General features: G+C 34.2%; 1 protein-coding gene across 2 annotated transcripts in view; it reads left to right on the top strand.

Moving 5' to 3' along the window:
* Positions 1 to 27,514, top strand: part of LAMA2 (laminin subunit alpha 2) — a 531,205-nt gene that overhangs the window by 457,002 nt on the left and 46,689 nt on the right. For both annotated transcript variants that reach the window (XM_081040014.1, XM_081040013.1), the window contains 8 exons: positions 2,933 to 3,049; positions 4,484 to 4,666; positions 8,749 to 8,903; positions 14,943 to 15,086; positions 16,091 to 16,224; positions 18,711 to 18,870; positions 21,706 to 21,830; positions 26,916 to 27,078. In XM_081040014.1, the coding sequence (XP_080896140.1) occupies positions 2,933 to 3,049; positions 4,484 to 4,666; positions 8,749 to 8,903; positions 14,943 to 15,086; positions 16,091 to 16,224; positions 18,711 to 18,870; positions 21,706 to 21,830; positions 26,916 to 27,078 (1,181 nt within the window). The remainder of the gene's footprint in view (positions 1 to 2,932; positions 3,050 to 4,483; positions 4,667 to 8,748; positions 8,904 to 14,942; positions 15,087 to 16,090; positions 16,225 to 18,710; positions 18,871 to 21,705; positions 21,831 to 26,915; positions 27,079 to 27,514) is intronic.

The raw sequence follows: 27,514 nt of genomic DNA, 5'->3' as shown, positions 1-27,514 counted from the left end.
AGCACACAGTCAAATCAAGACTGTTTTGACTCTGTTCTGCGCGATGTAGTCAATCCTGGTCTGCCCATTCCGGGCATCAGGGAAGTGACGAAAACAACAGTCTTCGTGTTGGCAAATAACTCTGCCCTAGTGCAGGATGCTTAAGTATTTTTTAATTATTTTTAATAAAAAAAAAACAGAAATATCTGCACAGAGAAAACAATTTAGCCAGCACAGGTATAAAATGAAAGGTTTTAGTACACCACCCTTCACACCACCATTAACTCCCTTCATTTTTGTTCCTGGTTCCTACCTGTTATAAGTACAGTCAAGGTTCTCTGGTATGTTCTTCCCCACCTATCCACCACTGGATTCACCCTGCCAAACTTTTGTTTATGTATCAGCATATACTGGGGGTGCCAAAACGATTTATACAAGTAGACACTTTGGTCAGTGTGGCTCAGCAGTAGTTCACCATAATCAGAAGTATCTGGATGCTGATGGTAACCACTTAGAACACCTCTTTTATTGCAGAAGTCAAAGGTGACCTGTATTCATCTTTTGTTATTGGTATATATTGAGTATTACAATTTTAATACAGTTTTTTTTGTTGTTGTTTTTTTTTTGTTTTTTTTTTTTACTTTCTTAAAATGTGTATACATTTTTTGTCACCCTCTGTATATGGTGCACCTTGCTTATTTTCTTAGATAGGTCTGAAGGATTTTTTTTATATCAACACCTACTCTTCTGATTCTTTTTTAAATACTGAAATATATACCATTGCGTGGATATACCATATTGATATAAACAGTCCCTTAATTCTGAGCTTTTTTTGCTACTTCAAGTAAAGATCTAATGAATATCCTGGAAGATATATATTGACATACTTTTACAAGTATATCTGTAGGATAAGTATCTGGCAATGGAATGGCTGGGTCAAAAAACATTTCTATTTAAAATTCTAATAAATTTATTGAATTGTTTTTTACAGAATGTCATCACTTTTCACTTCCACCAACTCCCTTGTGAACACTTGGTATTATCAGATGTTTAACTTTTCCCAATCTGTTAGATGAAAAATTATACCTCACTATTGTTTTGCTTTACAGTTTTTTAATTATGATAATGTTGGGTGCTTTATTTTAATTTGGTAATTGATTATTTGTATGTGTTTTATTGTGAACTACCTATTCCTGTATTTTTCTCATGTTCTTTAAAAATGTGTAATACTTTGTACCTTTACCTACCATTTTGCATATAGGTATTGCTAATCCTCTCTGAATCATAACAATTGGATTATATATTGCTTATGTGAGGCTCATTAGATTCCTTAACTGTGACTAATTTTTTTAAGGTAATAAAGGAGAAAATGAGAGGAAAGATAGGGGAAAAGAAAGAGAGGGAAAAAGAGAGCAAGCAGAGGTGGGAAGGGTACTAATTAATATGCTCTCTTAATCCCTGTTTTGGATGCCAATTTCTAGTAGAATGCAGTAGTTAATAGCATAATTTCTGGAATGCGACTTCTAGGATTTGAATTCCAACTCTACCTTTTCTTAACCATGCAAATTTAGGAAACTTGCTTAAATTCTCTAAGTTTCAATTTCCGCATTTCTAAATTGGAGATGGTAATAGTACATACATGGTAAAAGTTGCTATAAGGATTAAAATAATAAAATAATAAATAAAATAATCCAACAAAGCTGACAAACAGTAAACATGCTCACAACATACACACGCTCAGCGACTACAGGTCATTCCTATCACTAAGTATTGGCCAGGCCAGACCAGGCAGAACTAGGGCACCCCCTTCTTCCTGGTCCTTTCTCAATGTGCCTCCTTACTTGGGGACTCTGCCTTTTATTTATGTTTTGCATTTCTGTGGAGTAAATTTAAACAATTACCATGCATCAGCCAAGGGAACAAATAGTATGACATAATGAACTATTTCAAATATATTCAAGAAACAATCTGCTTTATTCAGTCAGAAGAAGTAAAAAGTATTGTAGGAAACATAGAGTTTTATATCTTTCATTTTTCCAGTTCTACTATTCACTAGCAAATGATGTAGGAAAAGAAAGACAGATTCAATCTTACGATATATTTGCAGTTTAGGTATAATATTTCTAAACATATATTCTTAGCAGATTGTATCTTTATTTTCTTTCCCCTAAAACATTTTATAAGTTTTACTCTTTATATTGTTACACTCAAACTCTGAACGGCTTAGGTATAATTACAATACAAACTAACCTAACGTTTTGACAATATTAAAAACTAGTAGAAAGAAACTGGAAAATTTACATTTGTAATATTACATTATATCTAGAAAGTGACATGTTTTAATCTTAAAGAAAGCATGCAAAAATAGCAAGAAAAAGCTTACATAAAGTTTATTTGAAGGCGATCTGTAAAATATTGTTTTCTCTATTTTAAAAAATGACAGATTACCAGAAATGTTCAAGAAGTTGTTCTTCTATTCCTTTTATTTGTATATCTGTTTCAAACAAATATTAATAAGTGTTGCTTACTGAAATTGGGAGATTCTGTTTAACAACCCTATTTGGGATTTTTAAAAGCTAATTTAATGTTCCATTTTGGTAATATATATTTTTTAATGTGACATTAATGGGAGTGATGTCAAGAAGACAACATTACAAAATCAGTAAAAGACTGATTCTTTTGAAGTTTTTCTTCATAGAAGAAGTCAGCTAGAGATCAGGTACCAAGAAGAAAACATAAGTGTTCAATATGCTGAGGTGTCAAATGGTCTTTATATTACGATCTGAAATATATTTATGGATAGATGCCAGTAAATTAAATGAATCAAATCAATTGTCTTACTTTTTATTAACTGTGTATTAAAATACCTTGAAATTGTATATCCAAGTATAAGCTCAGTAACAATTTAAATCGAAGTGTTTCATCCTTTTTCTCGTTTGTTTTCTGTTCACAGAAAATGATGACCGTCTGAATGGCTTGAAAACCAAATCAGAAAATGCCCATGTTAGAAACGGTGATCTCCTGAGAGCTCTGAATGATACTTTGGGAAAGTTATCAGCAATTCCAAATGGTAAGCACTAAGGATACTGCAAACTATGTCAGTTGACTTGAACTTTTAAAGAATGTTCTATCTATTACCACTTGTCTACCGTTACATGTATATTGTTGTCAGGACGTTAGATACTGGTTCTCTCACGTATGAATTCTTCTTTGTGAGAATGAGAAACGAAACCATACTTTACACTGTGATGTTCCTTATCATTTGTTACCTTAGCTGACATCTGTAAGACTACGTTACAAAAAAGGAAAATATAGCCATGTTAGTATTGCATTGTTGTTCCATGTTTCAGCCCTGGAAATCTTAGGTTAGCAGAAAAGGATAAAATCATATAGACACTGTTTTCTAGATTGTTGATGTACTACCACAAAGTGGCAGTTTCTCACTGTACCTACAGCAGGCGGGAGCCAACTTTCTCAACACATATTTCTTGGCAAAGTTCAGTTCCTTAAATGTTTCAGCTTTCAAAAACATGAACAGTTGAACCACATCTTCAGTAGCTTCCTACCTATTTCAAGTAGTTGAAGTTATTGCTTGGTATTAGTTCCTGAAAGCACTATTCTTTTAGAGTGACTCTTTTTGTATTTTTCATATCATGACATAATAACAAATGTTGCTAACAATTATTGAGTGCTTACTCTGTATGCTTCAGCTAAGTGTGTAGAATCCTCATGCTAATCCTACCAGGTGAATCAGTTTTTATGCCCATGTTTACAGGTGACAATCTGAGACATAGGATACTGAAGGCCATTGTTAAAAGTGGCATATGTGAGATTTGAACTCCACAGAGCCTGTGGTCTTAACCACTAATCTACACATACTAGTAGGCTTCTCTATGTACAGTATATTATTTTTATACAAATATGATCATGAAAACAAATGCATATATTTATACAACATAGGAAATATTCAAATCTTAATGGTGTTTGATTTTTGTCATTAAATAAACATAAGTAACTTTCCAGGTTTTCATATCACCTCTTCAGTAGCAAGTAAGAACATACGTAGAAAATTCCAAAGCCAAAAATATATATAAATACACGAACACATGTCTAACATTGAAAAAAATGTTCTATCTTACCCTCAAATTGAAATACATTAAAACCCCTTGGACGTGCAGATTAAATCTGAAGCCTACTTTTGATGAAGTTATATAACTCATGTGGATAAATTTCTGTCTTTAATATGTTCAGCAGCAATCACAATATACCCTTCTACAATGGACATTTAGAATAATCACTTTGTCGTCTTAAGAGCTAATTGGGAATTCATAACAAAGGTCCCCAAGAAATTTTAATTTAGCTAAAAATTTACTCCGTTTGCTACAAATGAATGAGCAAAGTTCAGCCTTTCCCTTTGTACATGCAGCCTCACTTTGACAAGCATGGATTAAACCACTAACTCCAGACCTTTCGTTTTGTTTTTCGTACCCACTTCTGCTGACAGACACAGTCGCTAAACTGCAAGCCGTTAAGGATAAAGCAAGACAAGCCAACGACACAGCAAAAGACGTGCTGGCACAGATTAAAGATCTCCACCAGAACCTTGATGGCCTGAAGAAGAATTACAATCAACTAGCAGACAGTGTAGCCAAAACAAATGCTGTGGTAAAAGATCCTTCGAGAAACAGTAAGAGTCTCTTTTTCATTTTCATTATGTCATTTATTTCTTCACACTGTAAAAATACCCTAGACTCCTACTATCAGACTCAGAAGAGACCCTCGTAGTGATGTGTTCTGTCTTCCTTGTTTTATGGACTGGGCTCAGGAGTTGAGTGTCCTGAAGCTTCAGAACTAGAGTCCAAGTATCCCAGCTTTGCACCACTGCTTTATCCATCCAAGTTATGTCCAACCGAGAGGAAATTAGGACGTCTCAAAGTTTGCGTGATATGCAGTATTGTGATGCCAAATATGTTTTAATCCTTTATTATAATTGAAAATATAGTTATACTTGGGAAATTTTGTCCTCAAAGTTGGTGAAGTTTCATGGAAACATGGAACTTAGCAGTCAAGGAGCATACTTATTAGCAGTCCTGTTAGAACACGATATTAAAATGGTATCAACTAGAAATACATTAAAATTCAAAAATATTTATATTTTATTATTTAGATTCCACTTAGTTAGCATTTTCAGGAAATTAAAGCATTTATCTAGTTTACCAAGAATACTTCTTCAAGTCTTTTGTATATTGCATTAAGTTGTACTGAGTTAGTAAGGATTTACTGACAAATGTGAGAGAACTTAATATAATGATAATTTAAATGATTAAGTGTAGTCAATAAATATTAGGATTTTTTTTTCTATTCTGTCAAGTGAGAAAACATTATCTTAGTATGTGATTTCACCAAAGGAGATGCTTGATTTTTTTTGTACTTGTCACTCTCATGAGACTAGCCCTCTTTATATACCAACATTTTTATTGAGTGTCAAAATGTTTGTAGAGTACAACAGCAAAAACCCTGTTGTGGACAGCATATGCTGTATAATTGAGATGCTGTTTGGGGGAACAGAGCCTGATTTTTCAGCACCCTACCCTCAAATCAAATGCTAACGATGCGATGAAATAATAGCTGCTACTTGCATGCCTCCTCATGAGCAAGGAAGAGTATGAACACATATAACATGCACTTCAGACCTAGGGAGAAGGATTTATTCCTTGCCATTTCTTCAAGGGAGAAAAAGAGAGGACACAATTTTTTTTCTTATGTAAGAGTCCAGATATAGCTTCTCCATGTAGTTCAAAGATTTCATCTGAATAAATGGTTCAAATGCATGCCAAATCACCTTTCCCCCTGAAAAATTAATGAAAATGAGTTTTAAAATAAGTATCATTGTCTCTTTTACTTACGTTGTAATTTAAGATATCATTTTATTTAATTTCAAATTGATTCTCATCTGATAATAGCCTTTTCTGTAATGTTTTTGATCCTATCCTCTATGGAGATAGTTAATTATATATAATAATAATTAAACTGGGTCTATTTACTATCTATTATAAAGAAGTTTCTTTTAATATGGACAATGTCCTCTAAATGACACATTTTTGTGTACTTTTATTTGATAACACTGATTTGACTTAAAATGAGTTGCATTTGTGATTAGTACCTGTGATGGATAGTACTGGTTTTTTGATAGTCACTACTTTATAATATCTATAAAAAATATTTTCTCATGAATTTTCTAATTTCTTTTGCTTTACTTTCATGTGAAATTACCTGCAGAAATCAGTATGTATATGTTTACTTACTTATCTTTTAGTAACCTTTATGCTTGATTGCCTATTACAAAAAGCTTCAGCTTTGCATGTTGCCCTGTTTTAGTATTGCTTTAAACATTATATAGCTATTCTTCCCTGTGTTACAGTATTAGTGCTAGATATACAAAAAGAATCTTTCTGTACAAAACATTATTATGTGGATGTATTTGATATGCATCTAGAGAATAGTATTTGGAAAAGCACGTAATAAAATAAATAAAATGAAACCTTAACAAATGAGCATATAAGATATTCTCTCTTAAACATCCCATAGTTTAAATTCAAAGTAAAAAACAAAACTGCAAATTAAAAAATAATAATAATAAAATCCAATATATCAAAACTTGAGAAGGCTCTCCTCAGTGGAAAATGAGTGCAATTACATAACTAAATAAGTATTGAAATAATTTAAACAATCAATTCTGTAAGTTAGACAAATAAAATTAACTAAAAGAAATAAGATGGAAAAAAACATTAATGAATTAGAAGACAGAAAAATAATAGACTTGAAAAATCCAAGAGGTGAATCTTTAGGACTATAAAGGTAAAAAAAAAAAAAAAAATTTAGATGTTTGCAGCCTTAATCAAGAAAAATAAAGCACAAATAGGCAAAGTTCTCAAGGAGATATAACTAGATAAGAGAGGAAATTTAACACATACAGGGATATTTGGAAAAACTCTATGCTAATAAATTTTAAAAATTAAAAGATATGGAAAATTTTCCTGAAAAACATTGTTATAAAAACCTATCTTCAGAAGTGATTTAAAAATCTATACAGTCAAATAATTATGGGAGAAAGCCAAAAGTTTTCAAAAACTATTATACAAGAAAGCATCAGACTCAATATCACGGATGATTTATTTTTAAACCTTCAAGAAGATAATTTCCATATGACTTAAACTGCTCTAGGAGATAGAGGAGAAAAAAGAGAGGGAATGGAAGAGCCTCCAGATTCCTTTTTGAAACATTTGATAGAAGCATCTGGGAGCTTTAGAAGAAAAGGATCTATTTATTATTCACCTACGCCTAAGTAGTCTTTGCTTAGCTCCTTTTTCTTTCTCATGAATCTAATCTAAATCATTTCCCCTCAATTTGAGAATAATTTGTAGAATATCAGAATAATATTGGAGAATTAAAGGAAAGGAAAAATGGACAAATGGTTTACTAAAAGTGTACAAAACAAAAGGGTAACTGTGTTTATGTTGAATATCTATACAATTATGTAACAAGAGCTTTGAGCCCAATAACCTCATTTCAGGAAGAACATACTCAGTTCTTGATTTAGTAACTCTTTTACTTAAAGTTGATAAGAGACCTATGTTCTTTTTAAACATCACTAACAATATAACTCATAGTTATGAGCATGAGTTCAAAATACTTCAAAACCTAGTTTTAAAATAATAATTTCCTTCGTTTTGAGCACATTTGATTAATTCTTGAGGATTAGTTCTCAGAGGTGCAATGTCAGCCAGAGAGCGGATCAGTCATAGTCGAGCAGGACATATAACCTTAGACCTTAAGCAGTTTTACTTTTTCATCAGGCTCACAATGACAGAAAACAGAACAATACATGCTCAATCAGATAATAGATGATATCGTTTAGATAAAGCTGCCAGCATCCCAGAGATAGGATAATTGATTTTCCATGTGTCATTTGCCATCCTATGAAAAGCACATGTTGAAACTCTATGGATCAGTGATAACCTTCAATTATTTTAACGTTAAACCCCTTTTGAAATTATTAATATTCAACATTTTTCCCCTACAAAAATGTCAGTTTAATATGGTTCAACATAATATAGAGAACAGGATAATCAACTATTCTTCAAAATGAAAATGAACCGCAGCATGAAAGATTTAATTAAAGTACAAAATAGGTCTTTAGTCTAAGGGTTGTTCAACATTGAAGGGTTTTCAGAAGATATTTTGATTGGTTCGCTATTTAAGATTGCAAATAAAGACAGTGAGAAAAAGAAAGAAAACTAATTTTATGTGAGAAGCCTGATTTAAATACAGGTCTGGCTTGGACACACTAAATGACATTTTAAAGACACTTTCATTTCCTTGATTCTATGACTAAAGTTCTATTCTGCAAAGGTTAGCTTTTGGGCAGAAGCTAGAAATTAAGCATTAAATTAAGTTTATAATATTCTCAACCGTCAATGTTAGCTTTCACCTTCATCACAAAGCCAATGTTGCCTCTTTTTCTCTAACATCTCCTCCTATGGCCTTCTTGACCCCCAATTAAAATATTCCCATTTACCATCACAAGCTGCTTCAACAACCCTGGCCTTGCTTTTGTCATGTGGATAAGATGAAATTATTTCAATAATTTAGTTGAGCATGCTGCTATTTTCATTGCACTATGCATTTGTGTGTGTGTGTGTGTGTGTGTGTGTGTGTGTGTGTGTGTGTGTGTGTGTGTTTGGTATGTGCTAATCTTGTTCTATGCAGTTGCAGATGCAGATGTCACTGTGAAAAATCTCGAACAAGAAGCTGATCGACTGATAGATAAGCTCAAACCCATCAAGGAACTTGAGGATAATCTGAAGAAAAACATCTCTGAGATAAAGGAACTGATAAATCAAGCCCGGAAACAAGCCAATTCTGTAAGCTGTTTTTATTTTCAGTATCAGTAGCTAGTTGTTTGGGGTATTATTCCCAGAAGAAAAGCCTTCCCCCAATGTATCCTGTCAAATGATCTCTGGTTCTTTGCCATTAATGTGAAGTTATTTTAGGGGGAAGTGGAGAATCGTAGGTTAAATTTTTTTCTTTTTAATAAATTTCAAAAGACACTTCTTGAGAAGAATGATCACCACTTACTGTTTTAGAGATTGAAATTCTGGTATATTTTATTATTGTTTGAATAGAGTAATACAAATAGCAAGAATGGAAACCTTATTTTCGTATACTAAAAAAGCATGGATGAGAGTGCCTTGCTCTTGATGAAACCAAAAAGAGCCAACCAGTAGGGTTGTAGCAGAAAAGAATGAACAAGATTATATGAATTAAAAGCAAAGAGGAACATTATTTATATATATATATATATATATATATATATATATATATATACACACACACACACATATATACGTATATATGTGTATATATATATATATACACACATATATACGTATATATGTGTATATATATATATATATATATATATATATATACACATACATATATTATTTTGTCTGAGTATAAGCAATAACAAAAATTGTTTTGGTTACAAACAATTTTTTCAGTTTTTTCGTTTTTTTAGAGTAAGGATAGGAGACACCTAAGTTATCTCAAAATTAGGCTCTTTGATTAGAAGACTATTAGGATAGAAGCACAGCTTTCTAGAAAGTAGCATCCTCATGAACCAGGACAGAATTGTTAAGTGCCAGTTTGAAACTTAAGCTGGCCAAGTAAAGTCATCTCATGATGCCTTTAGAAATAGAAGGAAAAAGTAATAGTTTTCACGTTGTCATGTTTAAACTCAAATCTTTTTAAATACCTAAGTCTTCCTTCTCAAAAATTATGTTTTCCCAACAACTATGGAGCTAGAATGACCAGAAAGGACATTTCTTAATCCATCAATTTATATTTATTTAGTAGTGGCCAAGAATATTATGCTGAGTGACAATTTATTATATATATGTATCTATATATCTATATATCTATATATCACATATTACACATTATATGTGATATATAGATATACATTATAAATATAATATAATATAGTATAGTATAGTATAGTATAGTATAGTATAGTATAGTATGGTATAGTATGGTACAGTATGGTATAGTATAATATAATATAATATAATACAATACAATATAATATATATCTTCTAAAGAAGACCATGACAGTAAGTTCAAGGTATACTTTGAAAAGGAATTCATGACTGACTGAAGAGAAACTCAGAAAATGACAAAAAGATTAGTGAAGATGATATACCTAAGCTCAAATAAAAGAAGCAGAGAGGGTTGAGAAGACATATGAGCTACGATATTGAGCTATGATAGGAAAACCATGTAGGCAGTCTGATGACAGGTGATTATTGTATATGTGAAACACAGGTAAAAATAAATCACATGTCACTCCAAGGTTTGGAGTTTTGTCTAAGATTTTGTCAATGTAGAAAAAGCATCTCCTATGTTCAAGGCTACTTGTGAGGTGCACAAAGATGAATGATGAACTCGTAAAGTTTATAATGTAGTAGAAGAAATAAGATATGTACACACAAAAAGAATGCAGAATATTATGCTACATTGTATGAGCAATGGGAAGTGATATAAGTTCTGAAAGGAAAGATCCCCTCCAGAAGGGATCAGAAGATTTCCTGAAATGGGGGATTTGAGCTACACTGCCTTGAAGTAGGATAGTGTTGGACATGGGGGGTGGGGATGTCAAGGAGGGAGGGGGAGAAAAGACAGCATTCTGAGAAGAGGAAATAGCTTGAGTCAAGGCAGAGAGAGAAGACAGTTTCAGGGTCATTTCATGAAAGAACAATCTAGTTTCCCAAGATTATTGGTAAAATGAACATTAAACTGGAAAAGTCAATGGAGGCCAAGTCTTGTCAGACCCGGAATGGTAAGTTAAGCAATTGCCCTTAGCTGTAATTGTACCTGAAATAAACCTTATGGGTAAGGAGAAGCTGAAAGTTCTTGACCATTAAATGTAGTATAATCAGAGCTGGGCTTTTTGAATATGAATCTGGAAATAGTTTGTGGGGTAGATGAGAAAACTAAAAAGAAGGAAGCAAATTTAGTAAGAGACCCAACTGTGGCAGTGGCAAGAGAAAGGAACAGATTGATATACCACTCATATGCTTTGCAATATTACATTTGAAGAAGGAACAGTAGTAAATATTCTATTGTGAATCACATACTTAGCCACATTCTCTGGCTTAGTTAGTTGTCAAGTGGTAAAATATGGATATATTTATGTCTTCATTATAAATAAATTTTAAAACATTTATCAGTTATGAGAGCTGTCCCTTCCCACCCCCTGGGGAAAAAGATAAAATTCTGGCATGTAAATATATAAAACCTATCTCAAAACAGAAAATGAAAGACAGGTATAAAAGTAATGCTAGAAAAAGTGACCATTGTCCATGCCTCTTAAGGACATTTTCAGTCACTTTTGAAAATAAAAGTTACAAAAAAAGTACCTTACTTTTTATAAGAAGTTGGAAATATGTAAGCAGCCTTTTTTTTTTCAAAGGAGTTTTGTTCTAATCAGACATGATATTTGCATGATTTATAAACATATTTGTAATCTGGCATAAGTGTCTGGATATGGCCCTAACACACATTCAATGTGACCAAGAAATTAAACACGTTTATTTTAAAGTAGCTCTTTTTGTTTGTTGACTTTGAAATTGAGTGGCTGGTATTCTTTGTAAATGAATGACCTATTTTTAGTGGATAAAAAATGCACTGAAAATTCAATAGATATAATAATGGGATCCTCAGTAATGTTTAACTGAGTTCACAATGATAAGTTGGTAAATAATGTTTAGGAGAAATTCCTTAAAGATACCTAATGCTTAGTGATTTTTGTTTAGAAGTCATATAAAGATTCATATTAGAAATAACAGTAGTTGATCAAACCAAATATCTTAAGAAGATGTTTGTGTTTCAGAAATCTCTCCCCTCTTATAAGGGATATATCCTAGAGCTTTCCTCTAGAGAAATTTATAAATGCTATACTTATATTTCCCTGTTTTAAGTTAGTTAATAATTAGCAATAATAAATAGCAATAAACAGCAATAATTTTAAATAAAAACACAAACTTTTTAAATGGAGAAATTTGTAGCTGTGGACTGGTTACCAACAGCTTGGGCAGTTTGAAATGTTCAGGTATTGAGCGTATGTTCACAACCATAAAACAGATAACAGAAAATGCAGAGGATTTAGTATATAAATGTATAAGAGTTGACCGATAGGTTACTTTACAAGATTAATCGCTGGCATATTGGGTATTACAGCATCATTTTGTTCAGAGAACCATATTTTTTAGATACATAAAGTGTTCTATAAAGCAGATTGATTGTAACTCCTAGTGACGTTAAATACCCTTAGCTGTAAAACAGCTACCTTCTTAGACTTTTAATTCTCAAATGGAGTTGCATCAGTTCAGTTAGGCCTTGGTACCAATGCTGTCTTCTACACTTCGGCCACCCTCTTTTCAATACACCAATCGTGTAATCCCCTATCATTTCTATCAGACATACTTAAGCAAGGGCAGAAACTCATCGTGTGACCAAACGGTCCTGATTCCACCCATATTCAGTCTTTTCTTCTCTTAACAGTAACCAAGGAGGATTATAATATTGTGTTTTTTAAACAAAAGTAAGTTATTTGTGATTAAACTAAACATAAGATTACACAGTGGCCAAGCCTCTAAAGCATACATGAAATAACGATAAAACAAACTACACACATATTTACTTTTGACTACTAATCCAGCCCCACTAGAGATGTGGATATGATTCTTCCCAGAAATTGCTCAATTTATTCTACTCATGAATTCCAGTCAGACCATGATCTCTTCTTTTTGATCTTATAATGTCAATGGGGCTTATAGCCCGCCTCAGATATTAAATTTGCTGAGTGCCAAGGTCTTCTCTGATGATGGTTTTGGTTCATTTGCTGTAAATTCCTAAAAACTCACTATATCCCACACCTTTTCCTAAACATTAAAACACCTGAAGACTGTACTTCCCCTACCTGCCCTCTACTACAGCCTCTTTCTCTTTCTTTACTTTATTCTTTTTATCTCTAAGCCCTTGGATAACCCTCTGCACAGATTCTCATCTACCATGTAACATCCTCTGACAACCTCCACTGCACATCTGTTTTATAGTGTTAACATCCTGAAGAAAAGTTGTACATTTCCTGCTTCTATTTTTCGGCAATTCATTTCTAGCACTTTATGTAAAAGGGAAATTCCCTCGTTTGTAGAACAGAGAACTAAATACCTAAATGAAAAACCATACAACTAGGAAGATTATGTTCTCCAGGACACAGAGCAAACACTCTGGGGACCAGAGTGGACCCCAGTGCTCTGCCCCTCGATTAGCAGACTGGGCCTCACCTTTACAGGGAAGACAAGCACTGGGAAAGCAGTCTAAGCAAAAGGCTTCCTACATTATTCCAGCCCCAGGCCACCTCACAGAGCTCCACTGGGGTGAGCCCCTGTTTCTTTTGAGCACACTATTTCTTCCACTGGAAGAATAATTTGGATAGCAAATTAGCTGAAGAAACAGTATATAAACACATGACTTATGCAGAGTCTATAGCAGATTCAGTGAATCTGCCGTGTCCCCAGAGGTTCTCAAACATATATTAATTTGCATATTTGTCACAATCAAAAATCCTTCCTTAGCTTTCCCTTTGAAACCCAGCCAATATTGAATCTAGCACCTTCTCAATATAGTCTACACCACCCTTGGAGAGGAGGTCCATTGCATCCAACACCCCTATGCTAATTAGGCGTGTCACCATAATATAGAGACTGGTTTAATGTCCTAGGCTACCTTGTTTAGAGTCTGCACAACGCTTTTCATGGGGATAACAATAATGCTAGTTGGTTTTCTTCCAATTGTAAAAACTATATGAGTAGTACAAAATGCTAGAAGGGACGAGAAAATGGAAATTCACTGCTAGTGAGGGCCAAAAGTCTTCCCAAAGCTGGGAATTTGAATCAGTGACAAGGAGAAGTTTCACATTTTCTCTCCAACTCCGCCTGCTACTTTGGGCACTTTCACTAACGAAGTGACAGTTTCTCTCTGAACCTAAGCAACTGCGTTGCTGTCCTGAAAGTGCCCCTTTGATGCTGCATCTGAACCGAAGGAAATTAAATCAAATAATCAGCTAGTGTTATCTGTGATTAAAGAAAGGCTCCCTCAATGGAAGTGAAAATTGGTGTGAACAGTGCCAGTTCTATTCACATAGGAATTCCTTTCCTAGCAATTTATAGTAATTTTTAAGTACTAGTCCAAAGTAAAAGGAGTTGTTAAATACATTAGTAGTGATAGCCATTGGAAATGATTTCTGTTTCATTTCCTGGAAACTTAATAAAAAGGTATAATTTGTTCTGAAATGTATGTCCTGAGTAGAATGATTAATATTCTTCTTATTGTTAGAACATCTAGAATAAAATCTATTTGGCCTCTTTCAACTGTAAGAACATGGGAGGGAGGGCAGGTAATTTCCTCTTGAAAACTAAAAGAAAAATGGTTTCCTACCTGAAGTGATACCAAAATCGCTGGAATTTGAATGGTAAAATTTTATTAAAAGACCTTAATAAAGATCATTACCATTTAGCTTCATGTAAAATCACCTTTTGCTAATGTTCCCATGTTCATAAAGGATAACATTTGAAGGTAGAATTTGTTAGTTGCATGCTTCAAAAACTAGTAGTGTGCTAACAAGACATGGGACTTGGAACAGCTTATTGTCAAAATGCTACTCTTCTGACCTCATTAATGAATATAATAGTGTCTGCATATGGGCATTTAATGATACTACTTGATGGTAGAAAAATAACTTCAAAGAAGAGATGATGATGGCTCTGTGGTTGTTTTGGAGCTATTTAAACTTTCTGAGAGATTTAGTCTTGGCTCTTTGTACCTTGTTTTTCTCGAAGATCAAAGTATCTGTGTCTTCGGGAGGTGACTGCATTCGAACATACAAGCCAGAAATCAAGAAAGGAAGCTACAATAATATTATTGTCAATGTAAAGACACCTGTTGCTGACAACCTCCTTTTTTACCTTGGAAGTGCCAAATTTGTAAGTCTCATATTCAGCTTTTCTTGGCTTACTGTGTGTATGTATAGTCAGAGGTTAATCCTGGTAGTATGGAAAATGTATAGAACCCAATAACATAATCCCAAAATTGTGTAATGTAGCCTTTCAGATTTGAAAACCTCTGAATATTACCTCGCAAAATTCTAAAGTGCCAAATTAAGCTAGAAGGCAAATGAAATGAAAACTTTTTTACAGTACTTAGGTACATCTGCTTTCATTTGTTAGTATACTAGCATTTATTTTGAATTAGATTTCCATATCCAGCTATCTAAGAAGACTAATAGCAATAAAACTTTTTCTTTTTTTTTCACTTTTCTCTGAGAAATTACAATGAACTTTCACATTAAATGAAAATGGCAAATTGTGTACTAATTTTTTACCAATGAAAATTCTTCTTCTAATACATGTTGAATTTATGACTCAAAGAAGTTGTATTTACAAAAGCCCACCGAAAATGTTCTAACTCCTTTCATTTGAACCATTTGACTTTACATGAATGGGTACCTTCCAAAATCAGTAAGACTTTTTTTCTACAGACCATTCATCACATAAGTCATTACTTGGAATTCAGGTGAGAAGTTTTGGGTCACCTTGAGTAAAAAAAAATCACACATGGTCCTCCCAAAACTTCATCGCCCTTGGTGAAAACAATGAATTATGAATCCAATTATTTGCTTTTATCTCTACCACAAGTATCAGAGTGAAAAAAGACTTTTGTCTCAAAATGAGTCCTAATTAGAATTGGTTAAATTAACACATATTCCTCTGCAGTATTTTTGTTTCCTTAAAGACACAATAATAAAATATTATTTAATCATACATAATCATACATAGATCAATTATTTTGGAATTTTTATCATGAGGCTTCTGATTATTTCTGTAAATAATTATCTATAAATAGTACCTGTTGAAAATGACTCTTCTGGCCTTCTCTTTCTGGGTGCTTTATGTCTGATATGTATTGTTTTTGTGTTTCTCTGAACTAGGTCGACTTTCTGGCTATAGAAATGCGTAAAGGCAAAGTAAGCTTCCTCTGGGATGTTGGATCTGGAGTCGGTCGTGTAGAGTATCCAGATTTGACTATTGATGACTCATATTGGTACCGTATTGAAGCATCAAGGTAAATAATTCAATAAAGATTAAGATAATTAAATGACAGAACTTCGAAGTAGTTTACCAGTTTATAAGAAAACTCCTGTCTCTGTTTCAAGAAGGTAGCTATGTATGTATACAAATTTTATCATATGTATACAAGGTCTAACAATTAAGATTGCGAACTTGTTGCAACAATGTTGCTAACCTTTTTTGATATCAGAGGGATTATTCATTATGAATTTGTACCAACTGTACAAACAGTTAACCACGTTTATTCTTTGGAAATGCTGAACAGGCTGCATGAAAAAGTTAGATGACCTGAACTTTTCACCAACAATTCTTGCATCACTATAATCCATGGCACTGTACTGTCTGTGAGGGAGTTTTTAGGCAGTAAACAAATAACTGGCTAAACACCCTCCCTACTCATCTGATCTGGCCCCCAGTGACTTATTTCTTTACCCGAAGATAGAGGAAATATTAAAAGGAAGACATTTGGTGGCATTCAGGACATCAAGGATAATACGACGACAGCTCTGATGGCCATTCGAGAAAAAGAGTTCCAAAATAGCTTTGAAGCATGAACTAGGCGCTGGTATTGGTGCTTAGCTTTGCACGCGGAGTACTTTGAAGGCGACAGTAGTGATATTCAGCAATGAGGCATATAGCACTTTTTCTAGAATGAGTTCGCGAACTTAATCGTCAGACCTCGTATGTAGACCTCATGTGTGCGAATGGGAATCTTTGTAGTCTTTGTTAGGAACTGACAAACTTTCAAGGTATTGACCAGAGCGACCAGTTTATTTTAGACCCCTCTTCTGGCTGTCCTATAGGAATTTTGAGGTTCAGTGCTTTCAGTCATACCACCACACCTGCAGAAGTGCTGCAACTCAGCCTTATTCAGCTCAAGCCAGAGCCTAAGAACTGCCGTAGGTGCCTGCCGTTGGCGTGCACAGTTCCTCTTCTAGTCTATGTAGCAATCTTGCCTATAGGCATGTCTGAATGATGGCACAAATATATGTCAGGTCCACACTACTGAAAAGGGGAAATAACATGAAATTAATTAATTCTATCTTTGAAGCTTTAATTCAATTAACTTCTAGCAGTGTATGGATTATTTAGAGAACCCATTCTTATCCTCGGTACTTTCCCCTCATTTTCTCTTCTCCTAATTCTTAACTCTGTACTACACCTAGGGCATCTAACAGTTCCGAGGTATTTATTGTTAAAGGCCTAGGGCTAGAGATGAAGTTGATCAACAATCTGGTAATTATTGAATCTAGGTGAAGGGTCCATAGCATTTCATTTTGTGTTGTATTTGTTTAAATTTTTCCATCATAAAATGTTTAAAAGAAAATTTAATGAGAAGCAACATCTTTGATTCCTTTGTAAGATCTTCAGTAAAAGAGAGAGAGAGAGAGAGAGAGAGAGAGAGAGAGAGAGAGAGTGTGTGTGTGTGTGTGTATGTATGAGAGAGACAGACAGGCAGACAGACAGACAGAGAGACAGACAGACAAAATATGCTTCCCTGTTGTAGGGCTGGGCCAGGGGATTAAGTATTTTAAGGACTTCAGAATACTTATACTTACAAAGTACAATTATTTTATCAGAAGAGATATATTCTGTTAAAGAAGAATTTTATTTGACAAATTCATTCTGTTGTTTCCATGTATTTCAATTAATACTGAACCCTCAAAGATTAAAAGATTGCCAAAATGAGATAGCAGAGGGAGAAATATGACACTAAAGTTTGTTATGAGTGCTTGTCTCAGAAACGAGATCAGATTTTCATATTTAACAATTTATGGAAATCAATCACTTAAAAAAAGAAAATGACATACAATAATGTTAGCTTTCAAAATTATATTAATTAAATTTAAAAGTGAAATTCTTGTACACAATTTGTATACGCAGCTCTGAAGACTAGCAATTAATTATACAATATACATGAAAATGGTATGCCAAACAATAAAAGATGCACAATTCCAGAAAGACTACTTGAGCAAATCTGGACTCAAGATATAATAAGGGATTTTAGGAGAAATTATACAGTTTGTAATGCAGAAGGGTGAATTATTCAGGGTTCACTTGCTGAATTAAATTCAACGAAATGCTCAACGATGTAATATAAATTTGTTTAAACAGTATGTGTTGGTAAATAGCAAATTGTTTTGTAAAGCAACAGGAAAAAGCCTTTTTATGTAACAATATCAATTCCATCACCTAATTGCTGCTGTGTCATTTTATATCAATGGACACACGCAGAATCAAGATATGTTTCTCACCGGCCCTGAATCTGACAGTAAACATCCAGCAAAGATCAGACTCTGGGTTTTGATTTACAGTTTAATGAATCTGGAAGTTTTGAAGCTAAGCACCCAGTTATCTCTTAAATGTTCCAAAACAAGTCTCTACATTTTCATACCTTCTCAGTCTGAAGTTACAGCTGTGTGATACGTATTCCATTTTCTGTATTTTTTTTTCACTTTCTTTTAATATGTACCCTGGAAGAACTGGGAGAAATGGAAGTATTTCTGTGAGGGCCCTGGATGGACCCAAAGCCAGCATTGTACCCAGTACATACCACTCAGCGTCTCCTCCAGGGTATACAATTCTAGATGTAGATGCCAATGCAATGCTCTTCGTTGGTGGCTTGACTGGGAAATTGAAGGTAATGTGTTCTTCCTGATCCCATTTATTTCATTTTTGTGGACAACTCCTTACATGATTACCTTTGGGGAAGGCCCGATAAAGCTCTGCAAAAATTGACCACTTTTTCCTTAATTTGTGTTTATGAACACAGGAATTTATGTTGAGGAAGAATTTTCTTCTTTGAGTATTCAGCATTGGAAACACAATATTTTTAAGCCTATGGGTATTTACTTAAACAGTTGTTCTGCCCTAATCTGTGGCAGCAATTTTTATATATATATATATATTCTTGTTTTAGTTGCCTCAAGAGCAAAGTGTTTTTTTAAATATGCTCCATTTTCTGAATCAATTTATGATTTATTGATATGAAATGCTATAAAGTTCAACTTCACATCTAATTAAAATATTTATGAATACCTTGGGAAATATCACAGGAATTGTAAGTTTTCAAATCATGATCCGATTTTAAAAGTTTTCAAGTTAGTCTTCTCATTCTTATCGAGTAATGCGCTTAATATTCATAATCGTTTCATGACAGGTCCTTGTGCATTGCAAATTGCAAAATGCCTGCATTTTAAAGAAGTTTGTGCTGATTAAATGGGATTTAGGTGTTGGAAAACGACCTGTGGGTGAGATGTAAAAGCACAACCAAATATAATGGATAATCCTGGGCTTGTCAGAATTATCCTGGGATGAGATTAGTCAGAAAATGTGAAAAGTCAGGGTGACCTCAAATTTATGAGAACTCAACATTCATATAGAGTGAGGTTGTTTTATTGGCTCTGTGTACGAGATGTGACTCTGAAAGGATTGTAATTGATTCCCCAACTCCACACTAAAATCATCCTCGTTTCTTAGAACCGCATATAAATGCATATGCTACATATAAATATATAGTCGTATTGCCAACTTTTTCTCCTCTCAAGAAAGATAAATACAGGGATAGTGCAGAGCAGTACAAAAGCCATGAATTTTGAAATCAAATTCAGGTTGGATTCTCTGCTGTTTCACTTGCTGAAATATGACCTTAGGCAAGTCACTTAACCCCTTGGGCTTCAGTTGTCTCAACTAGAAAAGGGAGATGAGAATATTTACATTGCCTGCATATCAATAATAAACTTTCATAACACTGACATAGCCATTACTATGCACTCTGTAATGTTCTAACTAATTTAAATGAATTAACTCATTTAATTTTCATGACAACCCCAGAAGGAGGTTGTCTTCCTTTATTTCTAGTTAAGGAATCTAAATAAGATGGAAGTTAAATGACCTGACCAAGGTCACACAGCAATTTAAGGTAGAGCTGCGATTTGAACACAGGTTCACAGGCACACGAGTCTTCCCACTTAATCATCATGTTTCACTGCCACAATGACTAGTGAGATTATGTGCATAAAATTTATGACAAATACGTAAGACATGGTAGTCGCACCTTAAATCTCACCTTAAATAATTTTTATTATTATCTACATGTCACTATCACAAAGCAACTTTCTTAGGCCAGTCTCAGGGGAAAAGAAAACAGACAAATGAAATCTATAGAAAATCTTTAGCATTTTGGCCAAGAATTTCAAGGCAACTGCCACAGCAGAATATGAATCGAAAGCTGAAAACAAGTAACTAAATCCACATACTGATGAAAATTCGAAGGAGCAAGAATTCCAAGAATACTATTCCAAGTATAGTATTTTTTTTGGATGCAAGAAGGAAAAGCACAAAGCGAGTAGCATCCACAAGTAGGATCATTACGAGGGGCTCTGACTGATGACAGAGAATCCCAGGGACTGTCTGACTTACAAATGCCAGTGGCTCTTTCTATATTCTTTCTTCATTGAACATTCATTCTACAAGGCAGATCTCCACTGGATCACAGTGGGAGAAGGGTGCACATGTTGATGAGTTTAACCTAAAATTATAACTACAAATTTTAACTGTTCAGTGACCATCTTCCTATATTTGTTCTGAAACCCACACATGTCAATTCACTTTGCCCCCTAGTTTATTTAGATAAATGTGAGTTAGGTTTGGCAAAATGTTTCTAAAATTATAGGCACTATAATATAGCATTTATTTGTAATATGTCAGTGCCAAAAGAAACAGTTGTTCAAATTACAGCAAGGTTCTCTAGAGTGGATCATGTCATTCTTCTTCATGGCTGTGTCATATATCAAGCTGAAGACCTTTCCCTGTGAGAACGGTATCAGGCTTGCCATTCAATAAATATTTATTGAGGCTCTATTAGATGTCAGGCCCTTGCAGTGTATACCAGAAAACAAAACCAACATGGTCTATTCTTTTACAAATTTACTCTTTCCCTTCATTCTCCTGCCCTGGAAACCTGCCTGGGTGTAAAAGGAAATGAAAAGTTGGAGACAGCATAATCATAGGGTAATTTACATGCGAACTTTTTCTCTCCCTGTGTGTGGTCAGGATGTACCCTTTCTCAGGATCTCTGGAAGAAATGTTCTCAGTGGTGTAAAAGCACTAAGGTTTAATAAACACCCACTCTGTGTTAGGTGCTGAATGTGGTACCTTAAGTAAATTACCTAACTTAGTTTCCTAATAAGTCCATGTTAGAGCCAAAAAATAAAAAAATAAAATAGAATCTCAAAGACGATAAGCAGCTCGCTTAAAGTCAGAAGCTAGGAATTATTTATTGACTAATGGTGATAAACTGATAAAGCACAAAATAAGCAGGATCTGTGAGGATACAATATGAATAGGTACAAACCACGAATATCAGAAAGAGTGAAGAATACTCCATATTCTCCTGCTAATAACTCGCACGGGTATGCAAAGGTTTGTTTGTGAAGTTACAAATTCTAACAACTATTATATTGTTTTTCTGCAGAAGGCTGATGCTGTACGTGTGATTACATTCACCGGCTGTATGGGAGAAACATTCTTTGACAGCAAGCCTATAGGGTTGTGGAACTTCCGAGAAATAGAAGGTGACTGCAAAGGATGTACTGTCAGGTTAGTCAAGATGCTCTGACCTGTGCATCATAAAAGCTCTAGTTTTATTTTGCAATATTCTGTTATCATGTGGATAATAAAGAACAGGCTTGAAGTGATTACGTTCAAAGGTGAATTTACCATGAAGCTAATGAAAGTTCAAGTCTCTTCCCCAATTTGTGCAGGCAATTTCCAAGGTCCTGGGAGCTGCTCTAGCTGTAGTTTTACATAGTGATGTGTTTTTGTAAAATTTGCAAAGGTCACGTGTTTTAACCTCAATCAGTTAAGGCTACTTACTATCTCTTTCCACTCCAACTTTCCTTCATATCCAGGAGGTTTATCATGCATATAGCTATCCTGTAGTCAAAATTTCTTTTAAAGAGAGCTTTCTTTCAAACTATAATAATTAAGCTTCAGGCCTTCACAAAGCCTGGAATCATGCCACTTATATTTATAACAACATATAGAACCCTAGTGCAAGTGTTATCTCCTGCAGGATTTTTCAAATAACACCTTGGGTTTGGTGTTTCAAGTGGAAACCATGGGCCTTGAAGATTCTGTTTAAGTGCAAAAGAAGAAGAAGGGGCCAAGATAAGCCAGAAGAAAGTGCCATAATATACATCATCAATTATAATAGAGAGGTTAAAATGTAGGCAATTAAAAATATTTAAGAAACTTACAAAGCATATCTGCAGAATAAATATTATTATATAAACCTGAGTAGAGAATATAGACTAATTAGCTAGTAGTCGAGGATTTCTCGGCTTATGAAACTTAGAGCCTAATAATCAACTGAGCCTATAATGATTTTAATGAAAGTAAATTAAATACATGGTAGGTTAATATATACACATAGAAACTCTAAAATCAATAGGTTAGAAGTTTGCATTTGTTTTACTTCTAACTTAAAGGGCACATACTCCTTGCCAAGACCCAATTTCCCCATTAATGTGACAGAATGTCCTTCACATATCTTTCTCATCATCTCTCGAGTTTCAGAGAAGAAGTAGCACCCCCTCAAAAAAAAAAAGTCTCTCTCTAAAAGTTTTAACCTCCAACTCTATCTTGTCATTAAAGGCTTGTCAACATGGCACCGAGGACAGTTTGAAAGCCTGACCCATTTATAGTTTAACATGGTTTGGTCAATAATATTCCATAAAGTCTAACATGGAATGATTATCTGTAAAATTCTTTCAATGCAACAAAGTCAGTGAGGTCCACATTAATATTCTGTTGCTCACAAATCAATACCAACTTTTCCCTAAACATGTCTTTGGTAAATGTATAAGTAGGATTTTCAAAAGCCTATTATTAACAAAACATCGAAAACATTTAAATGTCTATTCAGCAATACATAACATGTGTTAATATAACATCACTAATTATCTATTCTGCAAAGATCTCCGTGCCTTCAGTATATAAAATATTATGTAAATTAATATAATTATAATAGTGTGTGTGTGTGTGTGTGTGTGTGTGTGTGTAGGGTGTTTTTCAGGTAAGAGTGATTCACATTTTCAATTTCCTGATATTAGTATGAATATGGTCCAGTCCTAGGCATTGAGAAACTCAGAGCCAAGAAGGGAAGAAAAGGGAAATGCTAAAAAAGTCAAAGCACAAGGCATGACAAAAGTCCCTTTAAAAGGGTACACTCATAGTATACTATGGTTATGAGCATTAAGATCTGCTTTCTGCAGGATGTGACATTTGATGTGAGCCTTGACACAGAGTAAAAGTCCAAAAGAGGAGATGGCAGGTAGACTGTAGAGAGCATTCGAGTGCTAGGGATGAGTGAGACCAAAGTTAGGAAGGCTCGGAAACCAATGTTTTATTTCACAAATGTGAATTCACTCATACAGGATTGACAAATGGGAAAATGATTTCAATAAGTGTTCATAACAGCTCTTCCCAGGATATTAATGTTTGTATCACCAAGTAAAGGCAGTAAAGTATACCCACACAGCTGAAAACACCAAGATCAGGAGTACTAGACCCACACACAGACTGCACACAGTACCCAGTCACCCGCAAACTTGGCCTTGGGTTGGCCAAGCACTCTAAAAAGTGTTCGATGCCCAGTTCTCCTCCATAATTGTGCATTTTTACTGTGACAGTCAGTCAACAGGCTCAACCCATCCTTACACTCCTTACCATCAAACTACCTTCACCCGTTGCATTTAAGGTAAAGTTCTATATTTACTGGAATATTTATTTATTTAAAAATGTTTAGCATACCTTTTTGAATTATGATAATATTTTGGTCGTTACTATGTTTGTGAGTGCTCTGATTACAATGTTGCATAAATTTTGGGTGACCTACCCTAACCCCGTTTTCCTATAATCCTTGGTATTTGTAGGAATAATTTTTACAGGACTCCTGGTGTTTGATTGTTTGTTTTTCAGGAGAACATAGATGACAGTTTAACATAAAGACCAATCGTTCCAGTTTTAAAACAGAAATGATTATATGGGGGAGATGAGGCTATAAGACATAGAATGAGAAAATTCTATATAAGATCTTGAAATGTCAGTTTTAGAAATTCACATTTATGAAGTAGTCAGTAGATGGGATATAGTTGTTATGCCTTAGAAAGAGTAATCTTTCAGGGGTATTAAAAAAAGCATATCTTATTTTTCTTAAATTTCTGAAAATCGCATTCACATCAAAGTGGAAAAGAAAAACTGCTGCAAATAAAATGTATTTAGCTGAACACTGAAATGACGATGAAATGTTAATATACTTAACCTCAACGTACATCTAGTTCTATAGTTAACAAGTTGTAAGTGGAAGAGCATGGCTGTTCCAAATACCATAATCAATCCTTACTAACTTGAACAGACATTAAGGTTCAAAAGAGAAACAAAAAGCAAGTTAAGAAACTTAGCATTTATTAATAATAAAAAGATAGTTACGTTTCCTGGTAAATGTATTCAAAATGAATAGGAAAACTCTAGTATAATGTTAAATATTGAAATATTATAGACCGCACCTGAAATGACTCATTTTTCCCCCTTCTCTAAGTCACCAATTGAAAGCCAGGCATACCTGGTTTTGGCCAATGAATTAAGTGAAGTAGGCTGATCTACTCTGTATTTGTAGCTGTTCTCAGCAGAAAAACTCTTTCCTTCAGATTTGCCTTTTGTTTGAATACTACACCTACGACAATCTCCCAGAGTGTTGGAGCAGAAAGGGGCCTGAGAAGTCATTCAGTAACTGAATCCTTTCAACTCACATTTGAAAAATTCAGACCTGAAGTGTTAAGTGACTTATAACAGGGCCTTAGTGAGGCCTTAGTGAGATTCCACATCAGATTCCAGGGTCCCTGCCACCTAATTCTCTATTTTTTATATGATATATTGAGGGAATAAATAAATCAAGGACACGAGGACATTAAGGTATAAATATCCCAGAGTTTTTATACAAGAAAAATAAACTGTGATATTTTTGTTTTGATTTTAATACTTATCCTGACATTATGTAGTGAGATTTTATGTTGTTTTTGTTTTTTAAGTTATAAGTAGCAATCCACTGGGCCAGAACATCCAGAAAACTGTCAGAAGTGACTCCTACACCCCTTTCTGGTTGTCATTGGTAGCATGGCAGTATATAATGCAAAATCCTAGTATTTGAGAACTTCAAGGAACTTCTCCTTAGTAGACTCTGCACAACGTTCTCTATTCTCAAATGTAATGCTCCAGAAATTAATGGATTTATTGTAATAATGAAGGCCAATGATTACCAATTTATTTACTACCAACTGTACTGTTAATAGGCTGATTCAGTTCCTCAAACTTTTAGTTAGCATTTTTCATGCATATTGAAAAAGCATCTTTCAAGCTCATATTAGAAAAACAAATTATGACATCTTCTGATCTTACGCCAAATTAGATATAACTTAAAATTACAAAGACCTCCTTATGAAAAACACACTAAGACTCTTTCCTCCCTTCTGTCTTCAAAGTTTAATTTCTCTCTGGTCCAGGAACAGAGAGAAAGGCAAGTTGTCTGAAATGTGTAACGGTTCTTCCTCCACAAGCACATTAATATTTTTACACTAATATTTTTACACTCTCATTAGCCAAGATTTCATGCAAATAAGATTCCAGGCTCCTGTTATTTTATAGTGACGTTACTATCATATTTCTCGATATCGCCTCTCTACCCTCAAGTTAATACAACACTCCGATTTCAGAGATTCAAATATATGCTAATGTGCAAATATTTAAAGTTTAACAAGTATTTCCACAAGTAAAACGTAGTCTGTAACAACATCAATTAGATAGAGAGATAGACAGACAGACAAATGATAGATAACTGTGCATTTGAAACGAATCTTTTTAAATGTTGTATTTACAAGACATATATGCATTACTTATTTAGTCAACGTAGTCTCTGTGAGGCAATTTGCTACACTAAAATTTATTTCACTCCACAAACATTTATCAGATTCTACTATGAGCCAAGTACCGTACTGGGTGGCTAAGTTTGGGCCTAGCATGGAGCCCGGCCCACAATCTCTAGTTGGTCTCATAGAGATTACATTCTAGTGAAAAAGACAGATCAACAAACACACAAATAAATAGAGGCATCCTTCATTGTCTGAATCTAATCTGTCTCCGAAAAACCTATTGGAAAGCAACTATCAGAAAGTAGGGGCCTATTTAATAATGTCTTTTTTCATTACAACTCTAAGTTTGTACATTTTGACCACCTGCACCCATTTCACCCAACACTCACCCTTTGCTGTGTTATGTGTATTGCAAAGATAATAATGCATTCTCAGCCCATCCAAAAACACCACTAGTTCATACCACTAAGACACACTTATACACCAACATAGCTATCCACCAAGCACTTCCGCAAAACGTAACACATTTAAAACATCAATGACCTAGTTATTAAACACTCCAGGTGAGAGATGGCGGTTACTTGGTCTAGGACGGTGGCAGTGCAGATGCAGAGAAGTGGATGGAAGGGTGGAATACATATTTGATATGGTTTCTGCCCCACAACAGCTTACAATCAAGTCTCAGAAGACTTTGATGTATTGAATTCTGATGGACCAAGTAGACATTGTCTGATTCATGTGAAATGTCTCTCTTCAGTCCTCAGGTGGAAGATAGTGAGGGGACTATTCAGTTTGATGGAGAAGGCTATGCACTGGTCAGCCGCCCCATTCGCTGGTACCCCAACATCTCCACAGTTATGTTCAAGTTCAGGACATTTTCTTCAAGTGCTCTCCTGATGTACCTTGCCACGCGAGACCTGGTAAAGATATGCACAGCTGATCTTCCATGATTGAAAATCTTTTTGTTTGTTTTCTGTAGGTTTCTAATGCAATTATCAGATTTTTATTAAATTAGTACTTATTGTCCAAAGGAGTCTGGGATGGCTGTGTGATAGTTAAGAGTGAGTGTTACAGATAGTGCTTATATATTTTCATTGATAACTTTAATTGCATACAATTTAATTATAATTTATTTTCAATATAACTCCCCATATAATCCTTTAAGAGAAGCACCTAGTAAAGGTTCCCTGGGTATGGAATCATGAAGCAGCAAAACCTACTCCTTCGTCTTCTTTTAGAGACCTAAGTGGAAAGATGATTCTAAATATCCTCATTGTTTTTACTGGGTAAATATTTCTTAGTAAATTCTTTTAGGGAACATACCTTTGAGTTTGTTTAATATGTTTTCAAAGGAAC

The sequence above is a fragment of the Rhinolophus hipposideros genome, assembly GCF_964194185.1.
Source record: "Rhinolophus hipposideros genome assembly, chromosome: 3".
Classification (NCBI taxonomy): Eukaryota; Metazoa; Chordata; class Mammalia; order Chiroptera; family Rhinolophidae; genus Rhinolophus; species Rhinolophus hipposideros.
This window is presented reverse-complemented; position numbering and strand designations above follow the sequence as displayed.